Source organism: Pogoniulus pusillus, chromosome 17 (genome assembly GCF_015220805.1).
Source record: "Pogoniulus pusillus isolate bPogPus1 chromosome 17, bPogPus1.pri, whole genome shotgun sequence".
NCBI classification, from domain to species: Eukaryota; Metazoa; Chordata; class Aves; order Piciformes; family Lybiidae; genus Pogoniulus; species Pogoniulus pusillus.
In genome coordinates this window covers 1,377,971-1,404,515 of record NC_087280.1, presented here as the reverse complement: position 1 = coordinate 1,404,515, position 26,545 = coordinate 1,377,971, and the positions used below count along the sequence as shown (strand labels likewise).

At 60.1% G+C, this 26,545-nt stretch overlaps 1 protein-coding gene across 4 annotated transcripts in view; it reads left to right on the top strand.

The window, feature by feature from the left end:
• The window catches only part of MYO9A (myosin IXA), a 249,586-nt gene that overhangs the window by 62,207 nt on the left and 160,834 nt on the right, over positions 1 to 26,545 (top strand). For all 4 annotated transcript variants that reach the window (XM_064157192.1, XM_064157191.1, XM_064157190.1 and 1 more), the window contains exon 3: positions 24,411 to 24,505. In XM_064157192.1, the coding sequence (XP_064013262.1) occupies positions 24,411 to 24,505 (95 nt within the window). The remainder of the gene's footprint in view (positions 1 to 24,410; positions 24,506 to 26,545) is intronic.

The following is a 26,545-nucleotide window of genomic DNA, read 5'->3' as shown; positions in this document are numbered from 1 at the left end:
CTCGAGATGTCTGCACCAAGAATGAAGCCAGACCTTCAAAGGAGGTTTGTGTCGAAGGCTTCTGCGCCCTCGGGAGTTGCCAGCAGGGAGCACAGAATGCCTTGGGTTGGAAGGGACCTTCAGGAGCATCCAGTTCTGACCCCCTGCCATGGGTAGAGACACCTCCCACTAAGCCCAGGTTGCTCAAAGCCTCATCCAGCTTGACCTTGAACAGCTCCAGGGAGGTTGTGGAGCACAGAAGCACCCAACGTGATCTCTGATCACGTTGGGTGCTTCTGTGCTCCACAACCTCCCTGGGAAACCTGTGCCAGGGTCTCACTACCCTCAACCTCTGCCAGTCACTCACCACCCTCCTTTCATCCTCCTCTCCACTCTCCCTCTCCCCTCTCCCAGCTCAAATCCATTCTCCCTCCTCCTGCCACTTCCAACCCTTGTCTGAAGTCCCTCCCCAGCTCTCCTGCAGCCCCTTCAGGCACTGCAAGGCTGCTCTGAGCTCTCCCTGCAGCCTTCTCTTCTCCAGCCTCAGCATGCCCAGCTCTCCCAGCCTGGCCCCACAGCAGAGCTTCTCCAGATCATCTTTGTGGCCTCCTCTGGGTCCTTTCCAGCAGCTCCAGGTCCTTTTTGTGCTGGAGACCCCAGAGCTGGAGGCAGTGCTGCAGGTGCTGCAGGTGAGGTCTGAGCACAGCAGAGCAGAGGGGGCAAATCACCTCTCTCATCCTGCTGGCCACACTGCTTCTGGTGCAGCCCAGGGCACCTAAGCCTCTGTCTTGGCAGGGCTGAGGACTTAAAGGGAGCATTTTGTTGAACTGATATCTCCAAGCATCCCAATCTTGTTTCCTTCCCTCTCTGCCATCTCTGCACTTGAGGAGTGTTTTCTTTCACCATTTGATCTCATTTGTGCCCTTCAACAGACTGAGGGAGCTTGGGAGTCTTCAGCTTGCTGAAGAGCAGGCTCTGGGGGGACCTTAGAGCAACTTTACAGTGCCTGCAGGGGCTCCAAGAGGCTGCAGAGGGACTGTGCCCAAAGGCCTGCAGGGACAGCAGCAGGGGCAATGGGTGGAAATGAGAGCAGAGCAGACTGAGAGTGGATGTGAGGAACAAGTTGTGCAGCAGGAGGCTGCTGCAACACTGCCACAGGCTGCCCAGGGAGGGGGTTGAGGCCCCATGGCTGGAGATGCTCAAGGTGAGGCTGCAGAAGGCTGTGAGCAACCTGCTCTGGTGGAGGATGTCCCTGCTGAGTGCAGGGCTTGGGCTGGGTGAGCTCTGGAGCTCCCTCCCAGCCCAAACCGTTCTGTGCCTCTGTGACTTTGAGCTGCTTTGAGTTGACTTTGAGTGAGAAGCTGCAGAAAGTGGGAGCAGATCTGAGCCATTTCTGTGGGCTGCAGGACAGGCTCCTGCCTCACTGAGCAGGGAGGGGATTGAGGTCCCATGTGTCAGTCTGCTAAAGGGTAGGAGAGTCCTTGCCAGGCTGTCCCTAGTGGTGACCCCCAGGGATCAGTGCTGGGCTCAGTCCTGTTCAATGTCTTTATTGATGCTCTGGAGCAGGGGATTGAGTCCAGGAGCAGTGAATTTGCAGATGGCACCAAGCTAGGAGCAGCTGTGGAGCTGCTGGAGGGTAGCAGAGCCCTGCAGAGGGACCTGGCCAGGCTGCATGGGTGGGCAGAGGCCAAGGGCAGGAGACTGAACAAGGCCAAGGGCAGGTTCTGCACTTTGGCCACAACACCCCCAAGCAGCACTAGAGGCTGGGGCCAGAGGGGCTGAGAGCAGGCAGGCAGAGAGGGAGCTGGGGGTGGTGGCAGAGAGGAGCTGCAGAGGAGGCAGCAGTGCCCAGGTGGGCAGCAGAGCCAATGGCATCCTGGGCTGGCTCAGGAGCAGTGTGGGCAGCAGGACAAGGGAGGTTCTTGTGCCCCTGTGCTCAGCCTCCCTGGGCAGCCAGCTCCAGGCCTCCAGCACCCTCACACCAAACAAGTTTCTTCTCCTGTTGAGGTGGAACCTCCTGGGTTCCAGTTTGTGTCTGTCACTGGGCAGCAGTGGGAAGAGCCTGGGCCCTTGTTCTGTGTGGTTCTCTGGTTCTTGGCCACCCACCCTGAGGTTGTTTGGAAGCTGATCAGATTCCCTCTCAGCCTTCTCTTCTCCAGTGCATCCTCATATGCCTGCTGTAGGGACAGAGTCATAGGATCATGGAATGCTTCAGGTTGGAAGGGGCCATTAAAGGTCATCTGCTCCAGCCCCCCTGCAGCCAGGCACAGAGTGGGTTGGGCTGGAAAGGACCTTTCAGGGACATCCAGTCCAACTCCCCTGCAGCCAGGGGGGCATCCCCAACTAGAGCAGGCTGCTCAGAGCCCAAACAACCTGAGCTGCAGTGGTGCCAGGCATGGGGCAGCTCTCACCTCTATGGGCAACCTGGGACAGGTCTCACCACGCTCAGCAATTTCTTCCTTCTGTCTCCACTTTGAGTCTCCTTCTCTCAGTTCAAACCATCCACCCTTGTCCTGTCACCACAGGCCCTGCTCGAAACTCTGTCCCCAGCAATCTGATCTCCCCTTGCAGCACTCAGAGGCCACCAGAAGGTCTGCCTGGAGCCTTCTCGCCTCCAGACTGAACAACCCCAGACAGCAAAGGGCTCCCAGCCCTGCCAGCAGTGCAGTGGCCACCTCTGGCCCTCCTCCAGCAGGTACAGACCTCTATGTGCTGTGCTGAGAGCTCCAGAGCTGGACATGTTAGTGCAGAACTTGTGTTTCTGGATGAGTACAAGTAGAGCACTGGCATGGCTGTGAGCACTGTCCTGCAGGCTTGGAGCCATGCCAGGGCCTGAACCCAAGACCTGCTTCACTGAGCAGTGCTGAGGCTCTCTGCTCAGCCTGGAGGGGTTTGGCTTCTCATTATGGTTCCAGTATCTGCCAGGTGCCTCCTGCTCTGACCAAACAGCTCTGCCAAATTCAGCAGAAGCTGCCCTGCAATAGCTGAAGGGATCCTACAGGAAGGCTGCAGAGAGACTTTTGCTGAGGTTGTCCTCCCAGAGAGAGTGATTGGCATTGGAATGGGCTGCCCAGGGAGATGGAGGAGTGGCTGTGGCTGGAGGTGTTGCAGCCAAGCCTGGCTGGGGCACTTAGTGCCATGGTGTGGTTGGTTGGGCAGGGCTGGGTGCTAGGTTGGGCTGGCTGAGCTTGGAGCTCTCTTCCAGCCTGCCTGATTCTATGATTCTATGAACTCTTTTTATGTGGTGGAGTTCCTGTCCCTGGAGGTGCTTAAAATGAGGCTGGATGAGGCACTCAGTGCCATGCTGTAGTTAGTTAGAAGGTGCTGGGTGATAGGTTGGACTCCAGGATGAGCCTGGCTGGGGCACTTAGTGCCATGGTCTGGTTGGTTGGGCAGGGCTGAGTGCTAGGTTGGGCTGGCTGAGCTTGGAGCTCTCTGCCAACCTGCTTGATTCTATGATTGTGTGACAGGCCAAGGGGGAATGTTTTGAAGCTGAGGCAGAGCAGGCTTGGACTGGAGCTGAGGAAGAAGTTCTGCAGTACAAGGGTGGTGAGAGTCTGGAATGGGTTGTCCAGGGAGGCTGTGGATACCTCCTCCCTGGAGGTGTCCAAGGCCAGGTTGGATGAGACCTTGAGTAGCTGAGTCTAGTTGGCTCCCCAGCTCTGAGGGACAGGGATCTACTGGAGAAAGTCCAAGGGAGGGCTCCAAGGATGCTGCAGGGACTGGAGCACTGCCTGAGGAGGAGAGGCTGAGAGCCTTGGGGCTGCTTAGTCTGGAGAGGAGAAGGCTGAGAGGGGATCTGAGCAATGTCTGTAGATACCTGAGGGCTGAGGGACAGGAACAGCTTCTGCTCACTTGTGCCCTGGCATAGGACAAGGGGCAAGGGATGGAAAGTGCAGCACAGGAACTTCCACCTCAACATGAAAAAGAACTTCTTTGCTGGAAAGGTCCCAGAGCTCTGGCACAGGCTGCCCAGAGAGGCTGTGGAGTCTCCTTCTTCTCCAGCCCTGTCTGGATGTGTTCCTGTGTGCCCTGAGCTGGATTCTGTTCTTTGCAGTGAGGGTGGTGAGAGACTGGCACAGATTTGAGGGTGGTGAGAGACTGGCACAGATTTGAGGGTGGTGAGACACTGGCACAGGTTGAGGGTGATGAGACCCTGGCACAGGTTTCCCAGGGAGGTTGTGGAGCACAGAAGCACCCAATGTGATCTTTGATCACATTGGGTGCTTCTGTGCTCCACAACCTCCCTGGAGCTGATCAGGACCAGGTTGGATGAGGCCCTGAGCAACCTGCCCCCAGGCTGGCTGAAGCTCAGGGGCAACACTTTGAGGGTAAGCAAATAAAGTCATTGTTTGGGGTGTTTGCAAAAGGGATTTCCCCCTTGAGCTGCAGCCTCCATCCCAACAACCCTTTGAGGCCTTAATGAAGATGGAGGAGGGATAAACCTCCTGCCCAGACAGCTCAGCCTTTGGCTTTGCCACACTGAGTGGGGATTTGCACTTAGATGGGCAAAGGCTGCCATAGAGAAGATGAAGAGGACAAGTGGGCTCTGGAGAGGTTAGCAGTGAGCTTGAAACAGTGCAGATGATTGATTTGCAGAGGTAGAAAAAGCATTTAAAGCCCTCCCCAAGTGGTGTCCACTTCCCACCACAGGCAGGTTTGGTGCTTCTTGCACCTGGCTGCTTGCTCCTGTGGAGCTTCACAGTGCAGCACTGAAGTGTTGGGTTGGAAGAGTCCAATCCTTTAAAGCCAGCCCTGCCAGGTCACCATGGCTGGACCATGGCCCTCAGCACCACATCTCTGAGGCTTCTCAGTCCCTTCTGAGATGGGCACTCTGCCACTGCCCTGCACAACCCAGGCCAGGCCTTGACAATCCTTCTGGGGAAGGAATTGCTCCTTAATGGCCAACCTGAACCTGTGAAGAGCTGGGCATGAGCTGGCATTGTGCCCTCCCATCCCAGAGCCAGCCCTGCCCGGGGCTGGTCCCCAGCAGTGTGGGCAGCAGGGGCAGGGAGGGGATTCTGCTCCTCTGCTGTGCACTGCTCAGACCCTCCCTGCAGTGCTGGGGCAGCTCTGGAGCCCTCAGCACAGACAGGAGCAAATCCAAAGGAGGCCCCAGCAGTGCTGGCAGGGCTGGGAGCCCTCTGCTGTGAGGCCAGGCTGAGAGTTGGGGTTGTTGAGCCTGGAGAGGAGAAGGCTGCAGGGAGACCTTGTGGTGGCCTTTGAGTGCTTCCAGAGGTGATCAGAGAGCTGGGGACAGAGTTCTGAGCAGGGCCTGTGGTGGCAGGACAAGGGGGGATGGTTTGAACTGCTGGAGGGAGACTCAGACTGGAGAGAAGGGAGAATTGTTTGCCCCTGAGGGGGCTGAGAGCCTGTCCCAGGTTGCCCACATAGAGGTGGGAGCTGCCCATGGCTGGCACCAGTGCAGGTGAGGTTGGGGTTGGTTCAGTGTGGAGAAGGCTCCAGGGTGACTTTCTGGTGAGCTTTGAGTGCCTCAGGAGGCGCTCAGAGAGCTGGGGGCAGAGCTTGAGCAGGTTGGGCAGGCCAGGGTGGGTGCTGTGCCCCAGGCATGCAAGGCTCAGGCACTGTGCAGCGTGGAGCAGACCTGATCTCTCTGGAGTGCAGCAGAGCATCTGATGTGCTTGCAGGAGAGGCAGCACAGGAAGAAAGGCAGCAGATTTCACCCTGGCCAATATCCCTTGACCTGCTGCTGGCTTCTCTGGCTGTGCTGAACACAGGCAGCTCTCATTGTCCCCTCTGCAGATCCACAGGTGGGGCTTTGTGCTGGGTTCCCAGAGCTGGAGGCAGTGCTGCAGGTGAGGGCTGAGCAGAGCAGAGGGGCAGAATCCCCTCCCTGTGCTGCTGCTCTCCCTGCTCTGGCTGCAGCCAGCACACAGCTGCCTCTGGGCTGCCAGTGCCCACTGCTGGCTGCTGGGCACTTTGGCACCAACTGACACCCCAAGGCCTTCTCCTCAGCACTGCTGTCAGCCATTCCTCACCCAGCCTGGGTCTGTGCTTGAGATTGCTCTAACCCAGGTGCTGAGCCTTACCCTTGGTCTTGTTGAAGTTCATGAGGTTGGCTTGAGCCCACCTCTGCAGCCTGTCCAAGCCCCTCTGGATGGATCCTTCCCAGCAGTGTCTCAGCCACACACACAGCTTGGTGTCATCTCCAGGCCTGCCGAGGCTGCCTCACTGCCACTGCCCATCTTGCTGAGCAGGACAATGAGCAGCACTGGGCACAGTGCAGGCGCTGAGGGACACCACTGGGCACTGCTCTGCATCTGGACACTCAGCCATTGGCCACAGCTCTGAGTGCAGCCCTGCAGGCAGTTCCTTCTCCAGCCAGTGCCCACCCCTCAGCTCCATGCTTTTCCAGCTTGGTGACCAGGATGCCCTGTGGGACAGTGCCAAGCACTTCACACAAGCTCAGGAGGAAGCCATCAGCTGCTTCTGTCTCTTCTGTCTTAGAAACATCCCAGTGGAACTGAATGATCTGTTCCTTAAGGAGGTCCAGAAATGGTCCTGAAGAGCAGGAAATTCCTTTTTGGGTGCTTTCTTCCTCTCTCTCTTAAGATAGATTTGGCTGCATTCAACACAACCAGGGAAGATCTGAGCTTGCCTCAGCTCCCTCAGCCTCTCCTCACAGGGCTGTGCTCCAGGCCCCTCCCCAGCCTTGATGCCCTTCTCCAAACACCTTCCAGCACCTCAGCAGCTCTCTGCAATGGAGGAGCCCAGAACTGGACACAGCACTGCAGGGGTGGCCTGAGCAGTGCTGAGCACAGGGGCACAAGAACCTCCCTTGTCCTGCTGCCCACACTGCTCCTGAGCCAGCCCAGGATGCCATTGGCTCTGCTGCCCCAGCCAGGCTTGGCTTCAACACCTCCAGCCACAGCCACTCCACCACCTCTCTGGGCAGCCCATTCCAGTGCCAATCACTCTCTCTGCCAGGAACTTCCTCCTCACAGCCAGCCTAGACCTGCCCTGGCACAGCTTGAGCCTGGGTCCCCTTCTTCTGGTGCTGGCTGCCTGGCAGCAGAGCCCAACCCCAGCTGGCTACAGCCTCCCTGCAGGCAGCTGCAGGCAGCAATGAGCTCTGTCCTGAGCCTCCTCTGCTGCAGGCTGCACCCCCCCAGCTCCCTCAGCCTCTCCTCACAGGGCTGTGCTCCAGGCCCCTCCCCAGCCTTGCTGCCCTTCTCCAAACACCTTCCAGCACCTCAACATCTCTCTGCAATGGAGGAGCCCAGAGCTGGACACAGCACTGCAGGGGTGGCCTGAGCAGTGCTGAGCAGAGGGGCAGAAGAACCTCCCTGGTCCTGCTGGGTGACACAGCTGCAGATGAGCCAGCAGTGCCCAGGTGGGCAAGAAGGACACCAGGAAGCCATCAGCTGCTTCTGTCTCTTCTGTCTTACAAACATCCCAGTGGAGCTGAATGATCTTTTCCTTAAGGAGGTCCAGAAACGTTCCTGAAGGGCAGGGAATTCCTTTTTGGCTGTTTTATCTCCCCTCTCTCTCTGTTAAGGTAGATTGGGCTGCATCCAACACAACCAGGGAAGATCTGAGCTTGTCTCCTTAAATCAGTCATCCCTCCCAGCCTTGTATCCACTTCTTCCCAGAGCCTAAACTTGGAGAGCTTTAGGGATGCACTTCCCTGGTCCAGTTCAGGGCTCTGCAAGCAGTGGAGCTGATTTCTTGCTCTGCCTGCAGGGACAGCAGTGCTGGCTGGAACCTGGTGGAGTCATCAGCTGAACTCTGCATTTCTGGGCCAGGCTTGGAGACCTCTGGGCTAGAGTTAACTTTGCCAGCAGCTCCCAAATGTGAGCCAGGCTTTTCTTTTCACCTTACTCAGGAAATTCATGTCAGAGCTTTCATTGAAGCAGGGATTGGTGGTGAGCTAATGCCAGCTGGCTGCCAGACTCAGCCTGACAGCTTTAGTGCTGCTTTTGGGGGTTGTTGCCTTTTTTACTGTGGTAGCCTTTCTGTTTGGGGTCACAGAGCCTCATCCAAGCTGGTCCTGAACACCTCCAGGGGGGTTGTGGAGCACAGAAGCACCCAATGTGATCAAAGATCACATTGGGTGCTTCTGTGCTCCACAACCCCCCTGGGAAACCTGTGCCAGTGTCTCACCACCCTCAACCTGTGCCAGTGTCTCACCACCCTCATCACAAACCCTCCCCAGCCCTCCTCTAGCCCCCTTCAGACCCTGCAAGGCCACTCCAAGGTCTCCTCCAAGCCTTCTCCTCTCCAGCCTGCACAGCCCCAACTCTCTCAGCCTGTGCTCACAGCAGAGCTGCTGCAGCCCTCTCAGCATCTTGGTGGCCTCCTCTGGGCTGGCTCCAACACTTCCATGTGCTGCTTGTGCTGAGGGCTGCAGAGCTGCCCCCAGGAGTGCAGGTGGGGTGTGAGGAGAGCAGAGCCAAGGGGCAGAATCCCCTCCCTTGCTCTGTGCCCACACTGCTCTTGATGGGTGGTTGGAAGTGATCTCAGGGATAATCTACTCCAACCCCCTGCTATGGGCAGGGACACCTCCCACCAGCCCAGGATGTGCCTGGCCTTGAACACCTCCAGGGAGGAGGCAGCCACAGCCTCCCTGAACAGTCTGTGCCAGTCTCACCACCCTCACACTGCAGAACTTCTCCTTCAGCTCCACTCTAACCCTGCTCTGCTTCAGTCTAACCCTGCTGTGCCTCAGCTCCAGCCTAACCCTGCTGTGCCTCTGCTCCAGCCTAACCCTGCTGTGCCTCAGCTCCACTCTAACCCTGCTCTGCTTCAATCTAACCCTGCTGTGCCTCAGCTCCACTGTAACCCTGCTCTGCTTCAGTCTAACCTTGCTGTGCCTCAGCTCCACTCTAACCCTGCTCTGCTTCAATCTAACCCTGCTGTGCCTCAGCTCCACTCTAACCCTGCTGTGCCTCTGCTCCAGCCTAACCCTGCTGTGCCTCAGCTCCACTCTAATCCTGCTCTGCTTCACCCCACTCTAACCCTGCTGTGCCTCAGCTCCACTCTAATCCTGCTCTGCTTCAGTCTAACCCTGCTGTGCCTCAGCCCCACTCTAACCCTGCTCTGCTTCAGTCTAACCCTGCTGTGCCTCAGCCCCACTCTAATCCTGCTCTGCTTCAGTCTAACCCTGCTGTGCCTCAGCCCCACTCTAACCCTGCTCTGCTTCAGTCTAACCCTGCTGTGCCTCAGCCCCACTCTAACCCTGCTCTGCTTCAGTCTAACCCTGCTGTGCCTCAGCCCCACTCTAACCCTGCTCTGCTTCAGTCTAACCCTGCTGTGCCTCAGCTCCACTCTAACCTTGCTCTGCTTCAGTCTAACCCTGCTGTGCCTCAGCTCCACTCTAACCCTGCTCTGCTTCAGTCTAACCTTGCTGTGCCTCAGCTCCACTCTAACCCTGCTCTGCTTCAGTCTAACCCTGCTGTGCCTCAGCTCCACTCTAACCTTGCTCTGCTTCAGTCTAACCCTGCTGTGCCTCAGCTCCACTCTAACCCTGCTCTGCTTCAGTCTAACCTTGCTGTGCCTCAGCTCCACTCTAACCCTGCTCTGCTTCAGTCTAACCCTGCTGTGCCTCAGCTCCACTCTAACCTTGCTCTGCTTCAGTCTAACCTTGCTGTGCCTCAGCTCCACTCTAACCCTGCTCTGCTTCAGTCTAACCCTGCTGTGCCTCAGCTCCACTCTAACCCTGCTCTGCTTCAGTCTAACCTTGCTGTGCCTCAGCTCCACTCTAACCCTGCTCTGCTTCAGTCTAACCCTGCTGTGCCTCAGCCCCAAACCCTTCTCCCTTGGCCTGTCTTCAGGCACCCTCAGCAAAAGTCTCTCTGCAGCCTTACTGCAGGATGCCTGCAGGCGCTGGAAGGAGTTGAATGCATCCAACTCCCCCCCTACAAAAGCCTCTCTGCTGATCTGGGCTCCTCTGGGGCTCCTGCAGTGCAGCTCTGGGGTGTGTGCATCTAAGGACACCAGGTTGAATTTGGTCATCCTTACACCCAGCATCATGTCCCAAAGAGTTCTGAGCCACAGAGGCCTCGAGGAGCTGACTCCAGCTGCTGGCTGCTCGCCAGTGCTGTTCCCCAGCACTCACTCTGGTGCAGCTCTCTGAGGCATCTCCATCAGTGCTCTGGGTGAAGGGCATTGAGGCACCCTCAGGCAGTCTGCAGGTGATACCAAGCTGGGTGGCTCTGTTGATCTGCTGGGCAGTAGGAAGGCTCTGCAGGGGGAACTGGTCAGGCTGGATAGATGTGCCAGGGGCAGTGGGATGAGGTTCCACAAGGCCAGGGGCTGGCTCCTGCACTTGGGTCACAAGAACCTCCTGAAGGCTCCAGGCTTGGGGCAGAGTGGCTGAAACAGAGCAGAGCAAAACCTGTGGATCATAGAATCAGGCAGGCTGGAAGAGAGCTCCAAGCTCAGCCAGCCCAACCTAGCACCCAGCCCTGCCCAACCAACCAGACCATGGCACTAAGTGCCCCAGCCAGGCTTGGCTGCAACACCTCCAGCCACAGCCACTCCACCACCTCCCTGGGCAGCCCATTCCAGTGCCAATCACTCTCTCTGCCAGGAACTTCCTCCTCACAGCCAGCCCAGACCTGCCCTGCCACAGCTTCAGCCTGGGTCCCCTTCTTCTGCTGCTGGCTGCCTGGCAGCAGAGCCCAACCCCAGCTGGCTACAGCCTCCCTGCAGGCAGCTGCAGGCAGCAATGAGCTCTGCCCTGAGCCTCCTCTGCTGCAGGCTGCACCCCCCCAGCTCCCTCAGCCTCTCCTCACAGGGCTGTGCTCCAGGCCCCTCCCCAGCCTTGCTGCCCTTCTCCAAACACCTTCCAGCACCTCAGCATCTCTCTGCAGTGGAGGAGCCCAGAGCTGGACACAGCACTGCAGGGGTGGCCTGAGCAGTGCTGAGCACAGGGGCACAAGAACCTCCCTGGTCCTGCTGGGTGACACAGCTGCAGATGAGCCAGCAGTGCCCAGGTGGGCAAGAAGGACACCAGCAGCCTGGCCTGGATGAGCAGTGGTGTGGGCAGCAGGAGCAGGGCAGGGATTGTCCTTCTGCACTCAGCACTGCTGAGGCCACAGCTTGAGTGCTGGGTTTGGTTTTGGGCCCCTGACTGTGAGAAGGACACTGAGGGCTGGAGCTGGGCCAGAGAAGGGCACAAAGCTGGGGCAGGGTCTGGAGAGCAGGGCTGGGGAGGAGCAGCTGAGGGAGCTGGGGGGGTTGGTGTGGGGAAGAGGAGGCTGAGGGCAGAGCTCATTGCTCTCTGCAGCTCCCTGGGAGGAGGCTGCAGTGAGCTGGGGTTGGGCTCTGCTGCCCAGCCTCAGGTGAGAGAAGGAGAGGAACTGGCCTGGAGTTGTGCCAGGAGAGGGTTAGGTTGGAGAAGAGGAGAAATGTCTTTGGTGCAGGAGTGGTCAGGGCCTGGCAGAGGCTGCCCAGGGAGGTGGTGGAGTGCCCATGGCTGGAGGAGTTCCAGACCCTGTGGCCATGGCACTTGCGGCCATGGTTTGGTGCCCATGGTGGGGTTGGGTTGCTGCTTAGACTGGAGGGGGTCTCACAGGCCTGTTTGAACCCAAACCCTTCTCTGGTTGTGTGGTTCTTTGGTCACCTTCTCACTACAACGAGGGAGCTCCCAGGAGCTGCTCCAGCCTGGCCCAGCCTGGCTGCTCCAGGTGGGATGCCAGAGCCTGGCGCTGGCTTAGCGACCGCTGCCAGCTGCCAGCGCAGCCTCCTGCAGTGCTGGCTCTGAGCCTCCCCACGGCCCTGCTGCTCCCTCCTTTGGGCCAGGCAGCAGCAAAGGCAGGTCTGTGGGGTGACAGCACAATTGCAGGCTGTGTAATGACAGAGAGGCAGCAGAAATAGCCCCGTGGCAGGAGGGCAGGCCGTGGGTAATGACTGGGTGCGACCTGCCTCTTGCCGCCGTGGTTTGTCCCTCTGGCTCCTGCACATCTGGTTTGCATCTGGGGCAGGAAAGCCAAAGCACTGCAGGACAAGTGGGAGAAAGCAGCAGGCTTTGCAGCAACCCAACTGACTGGTGTCAGCCTGGCTTTGGAGTGGGGCTGGTAGTGACATCTCTCAGCCCGGGTTGGTGGCAGGCTGGGTGCTGAGCTGGGTGCTGGAGGTAGGACAGAGGCTGAGGGAGCACAGAGCTGCAGCTCAGTGAGCTCAGAGCACTGCCTCTGTCCTGACATTGGTCTGGGGTCATGGAACCAGAGAGTGGGCTGGGAGGGAGCTCCAAAGCTCACCCAGCCCAAGCCCTGCACTCAGCAGGGACATCTCCACCAGAGCAGGTTGCTCACAGCCCTGTCCAGCCTCACCTTGAGCATCTCCAGCCATGAGGCCTCAACCCCCTCCCTGGGCAGCCTGTGGCAGTGTTGCAGCAGCCTCCTGCTGCACAACTTGTTCCTCACATCCACTCTCAGTCTGCTCTGCTCTCATTTCCAATCACTGCCCCTGCTGCTGTCCCTGCAGGCCTTTGGGCACAGTCCCTCTGCAGCCTGCTGGCAGCTCCTGCAGGCACTGGAAGGTTGCTCTAAGGTCCCTCCAGAGCCTGCTCTTCTCCAGGCTGGACACCCCCAGCTCCCTCAGCCTATTGGAGGGAGGGAATGAGAACAAATGGTGAAAGAAAACACTCCTCAAAAACAGAGATGGCAAGGAGGGGGTCCAGAGAAAGGCACCAAAGCTGGGCCAGGGTCTGGAGAGCAGGGCTGGGGAGGGGCAGCTGAGGGGGCTGGGGGGGTTGGTGTGGAGAAGAGGAGGCTGAGGGCAGAGCTCATTGCTCTCTGCAGCTCCCTGAGAGGAGGCTGCAGTGAGCTGGGGTTGGGCTCTGCTGCCATGTAGCAAGCAGGAGGACAAGGGGGATGGTCTCAAGCTGCAGCAGGGGAGATTGAGGCTGGACATGAGGAACAACTTTCTCCCTAAAGGGTTTGTCAAGGCTTGGGACTGGCTGCCCAGGGAGGTGGCAGTGTCACCATCCCTGGGGTGGTTTGCAGTAGTGAGGAGCATGGCTTGGTGCAGTGGACTTGGCAGTGTTGGACCTGATGGCCTGAGAGATGTTTCCTCACCTTTATGGTTCTATGACATAACCAAGGCTGTTCCCTGCCCCTCTGGTGGAAGCTGTCATTGAAGCCCACAGAGAAGTTTAGAGGCAGCCTGGGACAGCATCTGCTGAGCAAGCTCAGGGAGTGGGGGATGGCAGAGCAGGCAGTGAGGTGGGTTAGGAACTGGTTACAAGACAGAGAGTGGTGAGCAATGGTGCCAGGCCCAGCTGGAGAGCTGTGTCCAGTGGAGTCCCCCAGGCATCAGTGCTGGGCCCAGTCCTCTTCAGCATCTTCATCAATGCCACTGATGAGGGCACAGACAAGCAGAGTCTGCTCAGCAGGTTTGCTGCTGACACCAGGCTGGGAGGCTTGGCTGAGACAGCTGCAGGCTGTGCTGCCATCCACAGAGCCCTGGGCACAGAGCTGGGCACAGAGGAGCCAAGTGAGGTCCAACAAGGGCAAGTGCAGAGTCCTGCACCTGGGGAGGGAGAACAAACTGCAGCAGGACAGGCTGGGAGGTGACTGCTGGAGAGCAGCCCCAAGGAGAGGGAGCTGGGGGTGCTGGGGGAGAGCATCCCTGGCACAGCAATGTGCCCTGGGGGCCAAGAGGCCAATGGGGTCCTGGGGGGCATTCAGCAGAGTGTGTCCAGCAGAGCCAGGGAGGTTCTCCTGCCCCTCTGCTTTGCCCTGCTGAGACCTCATCTTGAGCACTGCCTTCAGTTTGGGGCTCCCCAGTTGCAGAGGGACAGAAACTGCTGGAGAGAGTCCAGCAGAGAGCTATGAGGATGATGAGGGGACTGAGCAGTGCCTGGTGAGGAGAGGCTGAGGGCCCTGGGGCTGCTTAGTGTGGAGAAGAGAAAACTGAGAGGGGATTGAATCAATGTCTGTAACTCTCTGAGGGCTGGGGGTCAGGAGGGGGGGACAGGCTCTGCTCACTGCTCCCTGGCACAGGACAAGCAGCAGTGGATGGAAGCTGCAGCACAGGAGGTTCCAGCTCAGCACAAGGGGGAACTTCTTGCCTGGAAGGGTCCCAGAGCCCTGGCACAGGCTGCCCAGAGAGGTTGTGGAGTCTCCTTGTGTGGAGCCTTTCCAGGCCTGTCTGGATGTGTTCCTGTGTGCCCTGAGCTGGGTTGTGTGGTGCTGCTCTGGCAGGGGGTTGGACTGGATGAGCTCTCTGGGTCCCTTCCAGCCCCTGACAGCCTCCCTCCCATCAGCATCCTCCCCGCAGGCAGCTTTTCACTGCTCGCTGTGCCTTTAGGGAGAGCCCAGCAGGGGTTGGTGAGGGTGGAGCAGTGCTGAGCCCAGCAGTGGGCACTCAAGGAGAGCTCTGCCTCCATGCTGCCCTTAGGCTGCCAGACCCTGGCAGCTCAGTAACTGCTGCTTCCCTGCCCGGGGGGTGCTGCTGTGGAAGCTTCCTGAAGAGGTGGTTAGGAGTAAGGAAAGCACATCTGGGTTCCAGAGTAGGGACCAGTGAGGAGTGGGGGCCCTCAGGGCTCTGTACTGGGACCAGTGCTGCTTATCAGCTTTGTCACCAACATGGGCAGGGGCCTTGAGGCAGCCTCAGCACGTCTGGAGGTGACACCAAGCTGTGTGGGGTGGCTGAGACTCTGCAGGGCAGGATCCATCCAGGGGGACTGGGACAGGCTGCAGAGGTGGCAGAGCAGTAAAGCATCTGACACTGCCTCCCACAGCACCCCCACAGCTGAGCTGGGCAGGGTGGGCAGGGAGCCAGTGGGGTGGGAACTGCCTGAAGGGAAGAAGTCAGAGAGCTGTGGTCAGTGGGATGGGGTCCAGCTGGAGGCCTGTGACCAGTGGAGTCCCTCAGGGGTCAGTGCTGGGATCAGTTCTGTTCAATGTATCCATCAGTGCCCTGGCTGAGGGCACAGAGGGCACTGCCAGCAAGTGTGCTGGTGGCACCAAGCTGGGTGGAGTGGCTGGGACACACCAGAGAGCTGTGCTGCCATTCAGCCAGGCCTGGACAGGCTGAGAGCTGGGCAGGAGTGGAATGAAGCTGGACCAGGGCAAGGGCAGAGGCTGGCAGCTGGGAAAGAACAACCCCAGGGAGCAGCACAGGCTGGGGACTGAGCTGCTGGAGAGCTGTGAAGGGGAAAAGGCCCTGGGGGTCCTGGTGGGTGGGAGGGTGCCCATGAACCAGCAATGTGCCCTGGTGCCAGGAGGGCCAAGGGCATCCTGGGGTGCATTAGAAGGGCTGTGGTGAGTAGGTCAGAGAGGTTCCCCTGCCCCTCTGCTCTGCCCTGCTGAGGCCACATCTGGGGTACTGGGTCCAGTTCTGGGTGCTCAGTTCAAGGGCCTCAGGGAACAGCTTGAGAGAGTCCAGCAGAGAGGCACAAGGATGCTGCAGGCAGTGGAACAGCTCTGCTAGGAGAGCCTGAGGGAGCTGGGGCTGTGCTGCTGGGAGAGGAGGAGCTGAGAGGTGACCTCAGCAGTGGTTATCAATATGCAAAGGTGAGTGCCAGAGGCTGGAGCCAGGCTCTGCTGGGTGGTGCCAGTGCCAGCACAAGGAGCAGTGGTGGAAGCTGAGGCAGAGGAAGTGCCATGGAAAGAGGAGCAGGAATTTCTTCCCTGTGAGGGTGCCAGAGCCTGGCACAGGCTGCCCAGGGGGGCTGTGGAGTCTCCCTCTCTGGAGATACTCAAACCCTGCCTGGATGTGTTCTGTGTGATCTGCTCTGGGTGCTGCTGCTCTGGCAGGGGCTGGACTGGCTGAGCTCTGGAGGTCCCCTCCAGCCCCTGGCATTCTGAGATCCTATCACCTGCAGCCTTCTGCTGCCATCATGGCCTCCTCTGGACCCTCTCCTCCTTGTGCTGGGTTCCCAGAGCTGGAGGCAGTGCTGCAGGTGAGGTATGAGCAGGGCAGAGGGGCAGAGTCCCCTCCCTGTGCCTCTGCTCTCCCTGCTCTGCCTGCAGCCATCACACAGCTGCCTCTGGGCTGCCAGTGCCCAGTGCTGGCTGCTGGGCACTTTGGCCATCAAATGACACCCCCAAGGCCTTCACCTCCAGGCTGCTCTGGAGCTGTCCCACCTCCTCCTGAGCTGCAGGCAGCACTGTTCAGAGCTGAAATGCTGTTTTGGCTTGAGTTGAAGGTTTCCATGTGGTGTGTTACCTGCTGATGGAAGTCAGTTGGAGATCTGATCCCTCTGCAGAGATGGGCACAAAACCTCTCCTTTGTCACCCAGGCTGGCAGAGAGCTCCAAGCTCATCCAGCCCAACCTAGCACCCAGCCCTGCCCAACCAACCAGACCATGGCACTAAGTGCCCCAGCCAGGCTTGGCTGCAACACCTCCAGCCACAGCCACTCCACCACCTCCCTGGGCAGCCCATTCCAATGCCAATCACTCTCTCTGCCAACAACTTCCTCCTCACAGCCAGCCCAGACCTGCCCTGCCACAGCTTCAGCCTGGGTCCCCTTCTTCTGTTGCTGGCTGCCTGGCATCAGAGCCCAACCCCAGCTGGCTACAGCCTCCCTGCAGGCAGCTGCAGGCAGCAATCAGCTCTGCCCTGAGCCTCCTCTGCTGCAGGCTGCACCCCCCCAGCTCCCTCAGCCTCTCCTCACAGGGCTGTGCTCCAGGCCCCTCCCCAGCCTTGCTGCCCTTCTCCAGACACCTTCCAGCACCTCAGCATCTCTCTGCAATGGAGGAGCCCAGAGCTGGACACAGCACTGCAGGGGTGGCCTGAGCAGTGCTGAGCACAGGGGCACAAGAACCTCCCTTGTCCTGCTGCCCACACTGCTCCTGAGCCAGCCCAGGATGCCATTGGCTCTGCTGCCCACCTGGGCACTGCTGCCTCCTCTTCAGCTCCTCTCTGCCAGCACCCCCAGCTCCCTCTCTGCCTGCCTGCTCTCAGCCACTCTGGCCCCAGCCTCTAGTGCTGCTTGGGGTTGTTGTGGCCAAAGTGCACAACCCTACCCTTGGCCTTGTTCAGTCTCATCCCCTTGGCCTCTGCCCACCCATGCAGCCTGGCCAGGTCCCTCTGCAGGGCTCTGCTACCCTCCAGCAGCTCCACAGCTGCTCCTAGCTTGGTGCCATCTGCAAACTCACTGATGCTGGACTCAATCTCCAAGGTTCTTACCATGCTGTCACCACCCAAAGTCCCAGTGCAAGGTTGGCAGCCAGAAGTGCAGTGCCAGGGAGCAGAATTAAGAGGGCCATGAGCTCCCTGTGCTGTTTGTCTGCAACCAGGGAGCTCAGAGTGGCCTCCAGCAATGAGTTTAACCTCCACTGCCCATCCAGAGGAAAGCAGGGCACAGCTCTGCTGACTGCCAGGGTAGTTCTCTTCCAACCCATTCTGTGGTTCCATGCTCTGCCCAGCTCAGCATGGCATGGCTGGGTGCTGTGAGCAGCTCCTGGGCAGCTGTGCTCAGCTCAGCATGGCATGGCTGGGTGCTGTGAGCAGCTCCTGGGCAGCTGTGCCCAGCTCAGCATGGCATGGCTGGGTGATGTGAGCAGCTCCTGGGCAGCTGTGCCCAGCTCAGCATGGCATGGCTGGGTGCTGTGAGCAGCTCCTGGGCAGCTGTGCCCAGCTCAGCATGGCATGGCTGGGTGCTGTGAGCAGCTCCTGGGCAGCTGTGCCCAGCTCAGCATGGCATGGCTGGGTGCTGTGAGCAGCTCCTGGGCAGCTGTGCCCAGCTCAGCATGGCATGGCTGGGTGCTGTGGGCAGCTCCTGGGGACAGGTTTGAGCAGGACTTGTGGCGACAGGACAAGGGGAGGTGGTTTGAGCTGCCAGGGAGGCTCAGGCTGGGGGGGAAGGCAGAAGTGCCTGCCCCTGGGGGTGCTGAGAGCCTCTGCCGGGCTGCCCAGAGGGGTGGGAGGTGGTTGGCGCTGCAAGGGGGGGCTCAGGCTGGGGAGAAGCAGAAGTGCCTGCCCCGGGGGGGGCAGCCCGGCCCAGGCTGCCCGGAGCTGCCCGCCGCAGCCGGGGGCGTCCCTGCGGGCTGCGGGGGGGTGGCCTGGATGGCTGCGGAGCCTCTGCGGTGCTCCCCGAGCCTGGGCCGTGCCGGGTTGCTGCGGGGCAGAGGCAGCAGCAGGGCGGGGAGTGCCCGGGGCAGGTCTGAGCAGCAGCAGCAGCAGCAGCAGCAGCAGGGCAGGTCTGAGCAGCAGCAGCAGCAGCAGCAGGGCAGGTCTGAGCAGCAGCAGCAGCAGCAGCAGCAGCAGGGCAGGTCTGAGCAGCAGCAGCAGCAGCAGCAGCGCAGGCGGTGCGGAGGGCGCTGCAGAGCGGCAGCGGAGCGGGCAGGGCAGGCTGGCAGGGGCGGCTGGCACAGCCCTCTGGCCTGGCAGGGCACACTGCCAGCCCTGCCCTGCCCTGCCCTGCCCTGCCTGCTGCTGCCCTGCCAGCGCTGCTCTGCCTGCTGCTGCTCTGCCAGCACTGCCCTGCCTGCTGCTCCCTGCCAGCCCTGTCCTGCCTGCTGCTGCCCTGCCCTGCCCTGCCTGCTGCTCCCTGCCAGCCCTGTCCTGCCTGCTGCTGCCCTGCCCTGCCCTACCTGCTGCTGCCGCTGCCAACCCTGCCCTGCCTGCTGCCTCTGCCAGCGCTGCCCTGCCTGCTGCTGCCCTGCCAGCCCTGCCCTGCCTGCTGCCACTGCCAGCCCTTCTCTGCCTGCTGCTGCCTCTGCCAGCGCTGCCCTGCCTGCTGCCCTGCCAGCCCTGCCCTGCCTGCTGCTGCCGCTGCCATCTCTACCCACCGCCCACTGCATGCCTTTGGAAGGTGCCAGGCTGAGGCTGAGCTGCTTTGCTTTAGCTGCCAGCTGCGGGTCCAGCCCGGAGCAGCTGCGGGACAGCAATGCCAGGCAGGAGCTCCTCCAGCCGCAGCCTTCTCTCCTGCTGCCCCGGGGGCACCACTGCCAGCTGTTGTTTGTGCTGGCACCTACCGAACCCTTCAGCTCACGGAGCAGGCTTCTCTTTCTACCCTCTCCTGCACCCAGCCACTGGCAGGATTGCTCAGCACTGTGCCCTGCTCTGAGCCAGCGGCCAGCGGCCACTGCTGTGCCCCAGGGGGCAGTGCTGGGCACGGAGAGTGGTGCTGAATGGAGCCCAACCCCAGCTGGCTACAGCCTCCCTGCAGGCAGCTGCAGGCAGCAATGAGCTCTGCCCTGAGCCTCCTCTGCTGCAGGCTGCACCCCCCCAGCTCCCTCAGCCTCTCCTCACAGGGCTGTGCTCCAGGCCCCTCCCCAGCCTTGCTGCCCTGCTCTGGGCACCCTCACTCTCCCCACCTCCACCTTTGCTCCATTCTCCCCACTCCTGACACTCCCTCACAGCCTCATAAGTCCCTCCCCAGCTGTTTTGGAGCCCCCTTCAGATCCTGGCAGGCCACAAGAAGGTCCCCTGGGAGCCTCCTCTGCTGCAGCCTGCACAGCCCCAACTCTTTCAGGCTGTGCTCACAGCAGAGCTGCTGCAGCCTCTCAGCATCCTCCTGGCCCTGCTCTGGACACTCTCCAGCATCTCCACAGCCCTCTTGGCCCAGGGGCTCCAGAGCTGGATGCAGCACTCCAGGTGGGCTCTCAGCAGAGCAGAGCAGAGGGGCAGAATCCCCTCCCTGGCCCTGCTGGCCACACTGCTGCTGCTGCAGCCCAGCCTCTGCTTGGCTTTCTGGGCTGCAAGTGCACACTGCTGGCTCCTGTGCAGCTTCTCCTCCAGCAGCACCCCCAAGTGCCTCTCCTCAGGGCTGCTCTCCAGCCTGGCACTGCCCAGCCTGGATTGCTGCTTGCCATTGTCTCGCCCCAGCTGCAGGACCTTGCCCTTGCTCTTGTTGCACCTCCTGAGCTTGGCTTGTGCCCACCTCTGCAGCCTGCCCAGCTCCCTCTGCATGGATCCTGCCCTCCAGCCTGGCTGCTGCACCACACAGCTTGGTGTGGGCAGCAAACTTGCTGAGGCTGCACTCAGTGCCTCTGCCCATGGCACCCACAGAGATGCTGACCAAGCCTGGTGCCAGGCCTGATCCCTGAGGGACTCTGCTTGTCCCTGGCCTGCACTTGGCCATGGAGCCATTGACAGCCACTCTCTGGGTGCAGCCTTCCAGCCAGTTCTGTGCCCATCCAGTGGTGCACCCACCAGAGCCCTGTGTCACCAGCCTGGGGACCAGGATGTGGTGTGGGACAGTGCCAGAGGCCCTGCTCAGGGCCAGGTCAATGCCATCAGCTGCTCTCCCCTCACCCTCATGGTGTGAGCTGTTGGTAGAAGGCCTCCAGCTTTGCCAGGCAGGGTTTGCCCAGCAGAGAGCAGAGAGCAGAGATGCAGCAGCAGAGGCTCACAGAATGTGTGGGGGTTGGAAAGGGCCTCTGGAGGCCCAAGCCCCTGGCAGGGCAGGATCACCTGCAGCACCCAGAGGCAGGAATGCCTCCAGGTGTGTGTGGGATCTGCAGCTGTGGCCTCCCTCGGGCAGAGCTGCCTTAGTGCTCAGACTGGAGGAGCAGTCAGGCTGGCAGCGCAGGCCAGGAGGAAGGGGCAGTTGCTGAGGCACCCAAGTGTTAATGCTGCCCAGGAGAGGCATCTGGCTGTGCAGGAGGCTGGTGGGAGGCTGGGGGAGTGGAGCTGCTGGCCCCTGGCTGGAGCAGCAGTGCTGGCAGCAGGAGGCTGCTGGGCTCCTACAGAGGGGCTCATTGAGTTCTGGCTCCGTGCAGATGCTGAGCCCCAGCCAGGAAAAGCTTTGGGCGCCCTGAGAATGTCAGGAATGCTGCTGGGGAGTTCTGGGCTGCTCAGGCAGCTTCAGATCCGTGAGTCAGTGAAGGGAAGAAGGGGAACAGAGGAGGAGTTGTTGCAGGGAGGCCGTTGGGAGGCAGTCTGTGTTCCTCTGCCTGCTGGGGACGTGCTGTGCTGTGCTGTCCCGGGCTGCCTGGGCAGGCAGGCAGCAAACCGAGTCCCAGCTCTTCTTTTGGTGGCCAAGTCCTGAGAGAGAAGCACCCTGAGCAAAGCCAGCATCTCCACTTCCACACCAGGGCTCTCTTCAGCTGCTCCCTGGCTCCCCACCAGCATGCCTCTGGCATCAGCACCAGAGGATGGTCCTGCTCTGGCAGAGGGGTTGGATTCAGGAGCCTCTGGAGGTCCCTTCCAACCTCTAACATCCTCTGAGCCTGTGATCAGCTCAGCCCTGACTTGCACAGAACCACAGAGTGTTGTTAGGGCTTGGAAGAGATCTCTGGAGTTCATCCCCCCCTGCCAGAGCAGGTCACCAGGGCAGGTCACCCAGGAACACATCCAGCTGGGTCTTGAATGGCTTTGGAGAAGACTCCACAACCTCTCTGGGCAGCCTGCTCCAGGCCTCCAGCACCCTCACACCAAACAACTTTCTCCTCCTGTTGAGGTGGAACCTCCTGGGTTCCAGCTTGTACCTGGGCACCATCACTGGGCACCACCACCCAGAGCCTGGCACTTTCCCCAGGTACTGGTAGACATTGATGAAGGTCTGGCCAGGCTCAGCATCTGCAGGTCTCTCACAGCCTTTCTCCAGAGCAGAGATGTTCTTTGCACAAGGTGAGCCCCAGAGAGCCTGCTGATTGCCAGCAGCAGCAGGAGAGCAGGATGCCTGGGGGAAGGAGCTTCTCCTGTGGGTGTTTGGGGTAGCAAATAGGATGTGGCTTTAGCTGTTGTCAGAGATGTGCTCTGGGCAAGGCTCTTGCCAGCAGTGCTGGCAGGTCATGGGCTCACAGCATGGCTCAGCTTGGAGGAGACCTCAGAGCTCAGCTGCTCCAACCCCCCACCATGGGCAGGGACACCTCTCAACTAGAATCTGTTGGCCAAAACCTCATCCAACCTAACCTTGAACATCTCCAAGCAGGAGGCAGCCACAGCCTCCCTGGGCAGCCTGTGCCAGGCTCTCACCAGCCTCACACTTCAGAGCTTCTTCCTCAGCTCCAGTCCAGCCCTGCTCTGCCTCAGCTCCAAACCATTCTCCAGAGGAGGAGACTCCACAGCCTCTCTGGGCAGCCTGCTCCAAGCCTGCAGCATCCTCACACCAAACAAGTTTCTGCTCCTGTTCTGATGGAGCCTCCTGGGTTCAAGTTTGTGCCCACTGCCCACTGTGCTGTCCCTGGGCACCACTGACAAGAGTCTGGCCCCATCCTCTTGTCCCCACCCACCCCAGGCCCTCACCAGCCTCACACTGCAGAGCTTCTTCCTCAGCTCCAGTCCAGCCCTGCTCTGCCTCAGCTCCAAACCATTGCCCTTGGCCTGGCTCAGATGCCCTCAGCCAAAGTCCCTCTGCAGCCTTCCTGCAGGATCCCTTCAGGCACTGGCAGCAGCTCTGAGGTGCCCCTGGAGCCTTCTCCTCTGCAGGCTGCACCCCCCCAGCCTGAGCTCACAGCAGAGCTGCTCCAGCCCTGGCAGCATCCTTGTGCCCTCCTCTGGCCTCCCCCCAGCAGCTCTGTGCCCTTCTGCTGCTGGGGACAGCAGCCCTGGGGGCAGGGTTGGAGGTGAGGTCAGAGCAGAGCCAAGGGGCACAATGCCCTCTGCTACCCTGCTGCCTTCCACAGCCCAGGCACAGCAGCAGTGACTGCTTCGGTGCCACCGTGCCCCTGGGCTTGCTCCCCGTTGCTGAAGGTGTGAGCACAGGGGGCTGGGGCAGGAAACCCTTGCAGGAGCTGGGGTTGGTTTGCTCAGTGGGGAGCCCTTCGAAGGGAGCTGCCTCAGCTGCTGCTGGCTGCTCTGTTCTCAGGTGCCTGGGGACAGAGCTCCTCTCTCCTTCCCTTGCTGTCCTGGGCTCCTGGTGCTGGCAATGAGCCCAGTCAGCATCAGCCAGAGCAGCTCCCTGAGTGGTGCTGCTGCAGACACTGCCCTGAGTCCCAGCTCTGTTTGGTGTCCTCAGCAGTGCTCTGGGGCAGGGGACTGAGGTCCCCTCAGGCGCTTTGCAGGTGGCACTCAGGTGGGAGGCAGCGCTCAGGGGATGGCAGAGCTTAGTGGGAGAGTGAAACTAACTGGGATGGAGAGAGGCAGGAGCAGGATCCCGGGGAGGGGGGATGGGAAGGGACCTGTGCAGACCATCCAGTCCAACCCCTGCTGCTAAAGCAGGGCACCCACAGCAGCCTGCCCAGGATGGCAGTGTCCAGGGGAGGTTGGAATCTCTCCAGAGCAGGAGACTCCACAACCCCTCTGAGCAGCCTGCTGCAGGGCTCCAGCACCCTCACACTAAAGAAGTTTCTCCTGATGGAACCTCCTGGGTTCTACTTTGTGCCTGTTGCCCTCTGGGCTGTCACAGGGCACCACTGACAAGAGCCTGGCCCCAGCCTCTTGCCCCCCAACCTTCAGGCAACCAGCAATAGAACAAGGGGACACAGTCTCAAGTTGTGCCAGGGTAGGTCTAGGCTGGATGTTAGGAAGAAGTTCTTCCCAGAGAGAGTGATTGGCATTGGAATGGGCTGCCCAGGGAGGTGGTGGAGGCACCGTGCCTGGGGGTCTTCAAGAAAATCCTGGATGAGGCACTTAGTGCCATGGTCTGGTTGATTGGATAGGGCTGGGTGCTAGGTTGGACTGGATGAGCTTGGAGGTCTCTTCCAACCTGGCTGATTCTATGATTCTATGATTCTATGATTCTTTGATTCTATGATTCTTCAGCTCCTGCTGAGCATTAAGAAGATGCTTCCAGAATCATGGGATCAAGCAGTGCTGGGACTGCCCTGGCTTCTGGAGGGAAGTTGGGATGCACAGGATCAGAGACTTGTTTCAGTTGGGAAAGATCTCCAAGGCTGAGTCCAGCCTTCAGCCCAGCCCCACCACGGCCACAAGTGCCACGGCCACAGGGTTCTGGAACACCTCCAGCCATGGGCACTCCACCACCTCCCTGGGCAGCCTCTGCCAGCCCCTGACCACTCCTGCCCCAAAGACATTTCTCCTCCTCTCCAACCTAACCCTCCCCTGGCACAGCTTGAGGCCATTTCCTTTTCTCCTGTTGTTAGGTACTTGGGAGCAGAGCCCAACCCCAGCTCCCTGCAGCCTCCTCGCAGGGAGCTGTTAGAGAGCAATGAGCTCTGCCCTTAGCCTCCTCTTCTCCACACCAACCCCCCCAGCTCCCTCAGCTGCTCCTCCCCAGCCCTGTTCTCTAGCCCCAGCTTGGTTGCCCTTCTCTGGCCCTGCTCCAGCTCCTTAATGTCCTCGAAGTGAGGGCCCCAAAACTGAACCCAGCACTCAAGCTGTGCCCTCACCAGTGCTTGTTACAGGAGGATGATCAGTGTCAGGGTCCTGCTGCCCACACCACTGCTGATCCAGGGCAGGCTGCTGGTGCCCTTCTGGCTCACATTCAGCAGCTGCCACCCAGCAACCCCAGGGCCTTTTCTGCTGGGCAGTCTCCAGCTGCTCCTTCCCGAGCCTGGAGAGCTGCCTGGGGTGAAATGCCCCAAGTGGAGCTGTGCTGTGTTGAATCTGCAAGGTGGGCTCTGGGGTGGGGTAATGATGGCATCTCTCTGCCTCTCTCCACAGGCCTTTGGCAATGCCAAGACAGCTCACAACAACAACTCCAGTCGCTTTGGCAAGTTCATCCAAGTCAACTACCAGGAGACTGGCACTGTGCGAGGGTAAGTGGGGAGCAGGCTGACAGCTGCCCTGCCAGGGGCTCCACAGCCTGCCAGGGGGCACTTTTGTGCCCAGGCTGTGGCCCAAGATGGAAAGGAGAGAGGGGAGAACAAAAATGCAAGGTGTTTATAGCATCGTGGAAGGGTTTGCTTTGGTAGTGCCCTCCCAGAGCATCCAGTCCAAGCTTCCACCCAACCCCACTGTGGGCACCAAACCATAGCCCCAGGTGCCATGGCCACAGCAGGCATGGGGACTCCATCATCTGCCTGGGCAGCCTCTGCCAATCCCTGATCACTCTTGAAACTTTGCCCTCATCTCCAACCCGGCACAATTTCAGGGTGGTGAGACACTGGCACAGGTGGAGGGTGGTGAGAGACTGGCACAGGTTGAGAGTGGTGAGAGACTGGCACAGGTGGAGGGTGGTGAGACACTGGCACAGGTTGAGAGTGGTGAGAGACTGGCACAGGTGGAGGGTGGTGAGAGACTGGCCCAGGTTGAGAGTGGTGAGACACTGGCACAGGTTTCCCAGGGAGGTTGTGGAGCACAGAAGCACCCAATGTGATCTTTGATCCACAACCTCCCTGGAGGTGTTCATAGAACCAAGCAGGTTGGCAGAGAGCTCCAAGCTCAGCCAGCCCAACCTAGCACCCAGCCCTGCCCAACCAACCAGACCATGGCACTAAGTGCCCCAGCCAGGCTTGGCTGCAACACCTCCAGCCACAGCCACTCCACCACCTCCCTGGGCAGCCCATTCCAGTGCCAATCACTCTTTCTGCCAGGAACTTCCTCCTCACAGCCAGCCCAGACCTGCCCTGGCACAGCTCCAGGCTGTGTCCCCTTCTTCTGCTGCTGGCTGCCTGGCAGCAGAGCCCAACCCCAGCTGGCTACAGCCTCCCTGCAGGCAGCTGCAGGCAGCAATCAGCTCTGCCCTGAGCCTCCTCTGCTGCAGGCTGCACCCCCCCAGCTCCCTCAGCCTCTCCTCACAGGGCTGTGCTCCAGGCCCCTCCCCAGCCTTGCTGCCCTTCTCCAAACACCTTCCAGCAGTTCCCTTGACTTGAAGGCAGAGCCCAACCCCCCTCATTGCAGCCTCCTGTTGGGCTGTGTGTGACAGCCTTGGTTCATCTGAGCTGCACATTGCAGTGTGACTACACCAGAGGCAGCTTCACACCACTGGAGCTCACCTTAATCAGGTTCTCAGCTTCCTCACTCAGCTGGGATGGAACTTCACAGAGTCAGAATCACAGAAGCAGGCAGGGCTGGAAGGCAGCACAAGGAGCAGGCAGTTCCAACCCCCCTGCCATGCCCAGGGACACCCTACCCTAGAGCAGGCTGCACACAGCCTCAGCCAGCCTGGCCTCAAACACCTCCAGCCATGGGGCCTCAACCCCCTCCCTGGGCAACCCATTCCAGCCTCTCACCACTCTCCTGCTCAACAACTTCCTCCTCCCCTCCAGCCTCACTCTCCCCACCTCCACCTTTGCTCCATTCCCCCCACTCCTGACACTCCCTCACAGCCTCAAAAGTCCCTCCCCAGCTTTTTTGGAGCCCCCTGCAGACCCTGCAAGGCCACAAGAAGGTCCCCTGGGAGCCTCCTCTGCTCCAGCCTGCACAGCCCCAACTCTATCAGGCTGTGCTCACAGCAGAGCTGCTGCAGCCTCTGAGCATCCTCCTGGACCTGCTCTGGACACTCTCCAGCATCTCCACAGCCCTCTTGTCCCAGGGGCCCAGAGCTGATTCTCCTCTTAAGAGCAGTTAGGCAGCAGAGGGGAACGTTTTAGCTGGGGTGGGATTGGTGTCTGGAGCAGATCACAGGAAGCAGAGGCTTAGCTGTGGAGGAGAGAGCAAAGTGGGGGTGGATTTAATCTCCAGCTGCCTGATGGGTGTTAGCCCTGCTGGAGCCAGACTCTTCTTGATCTCTCTCTAATTCCCCATATGCTTCTGTCTCTGCCCTGAAGTCTGTCTTGAACCCAGCCCAGGACCTGTTAGGACCTTTATTGCCTCCAGGCCGTTGGAGGAGATGCTTGAGATGTGATCATAGAATG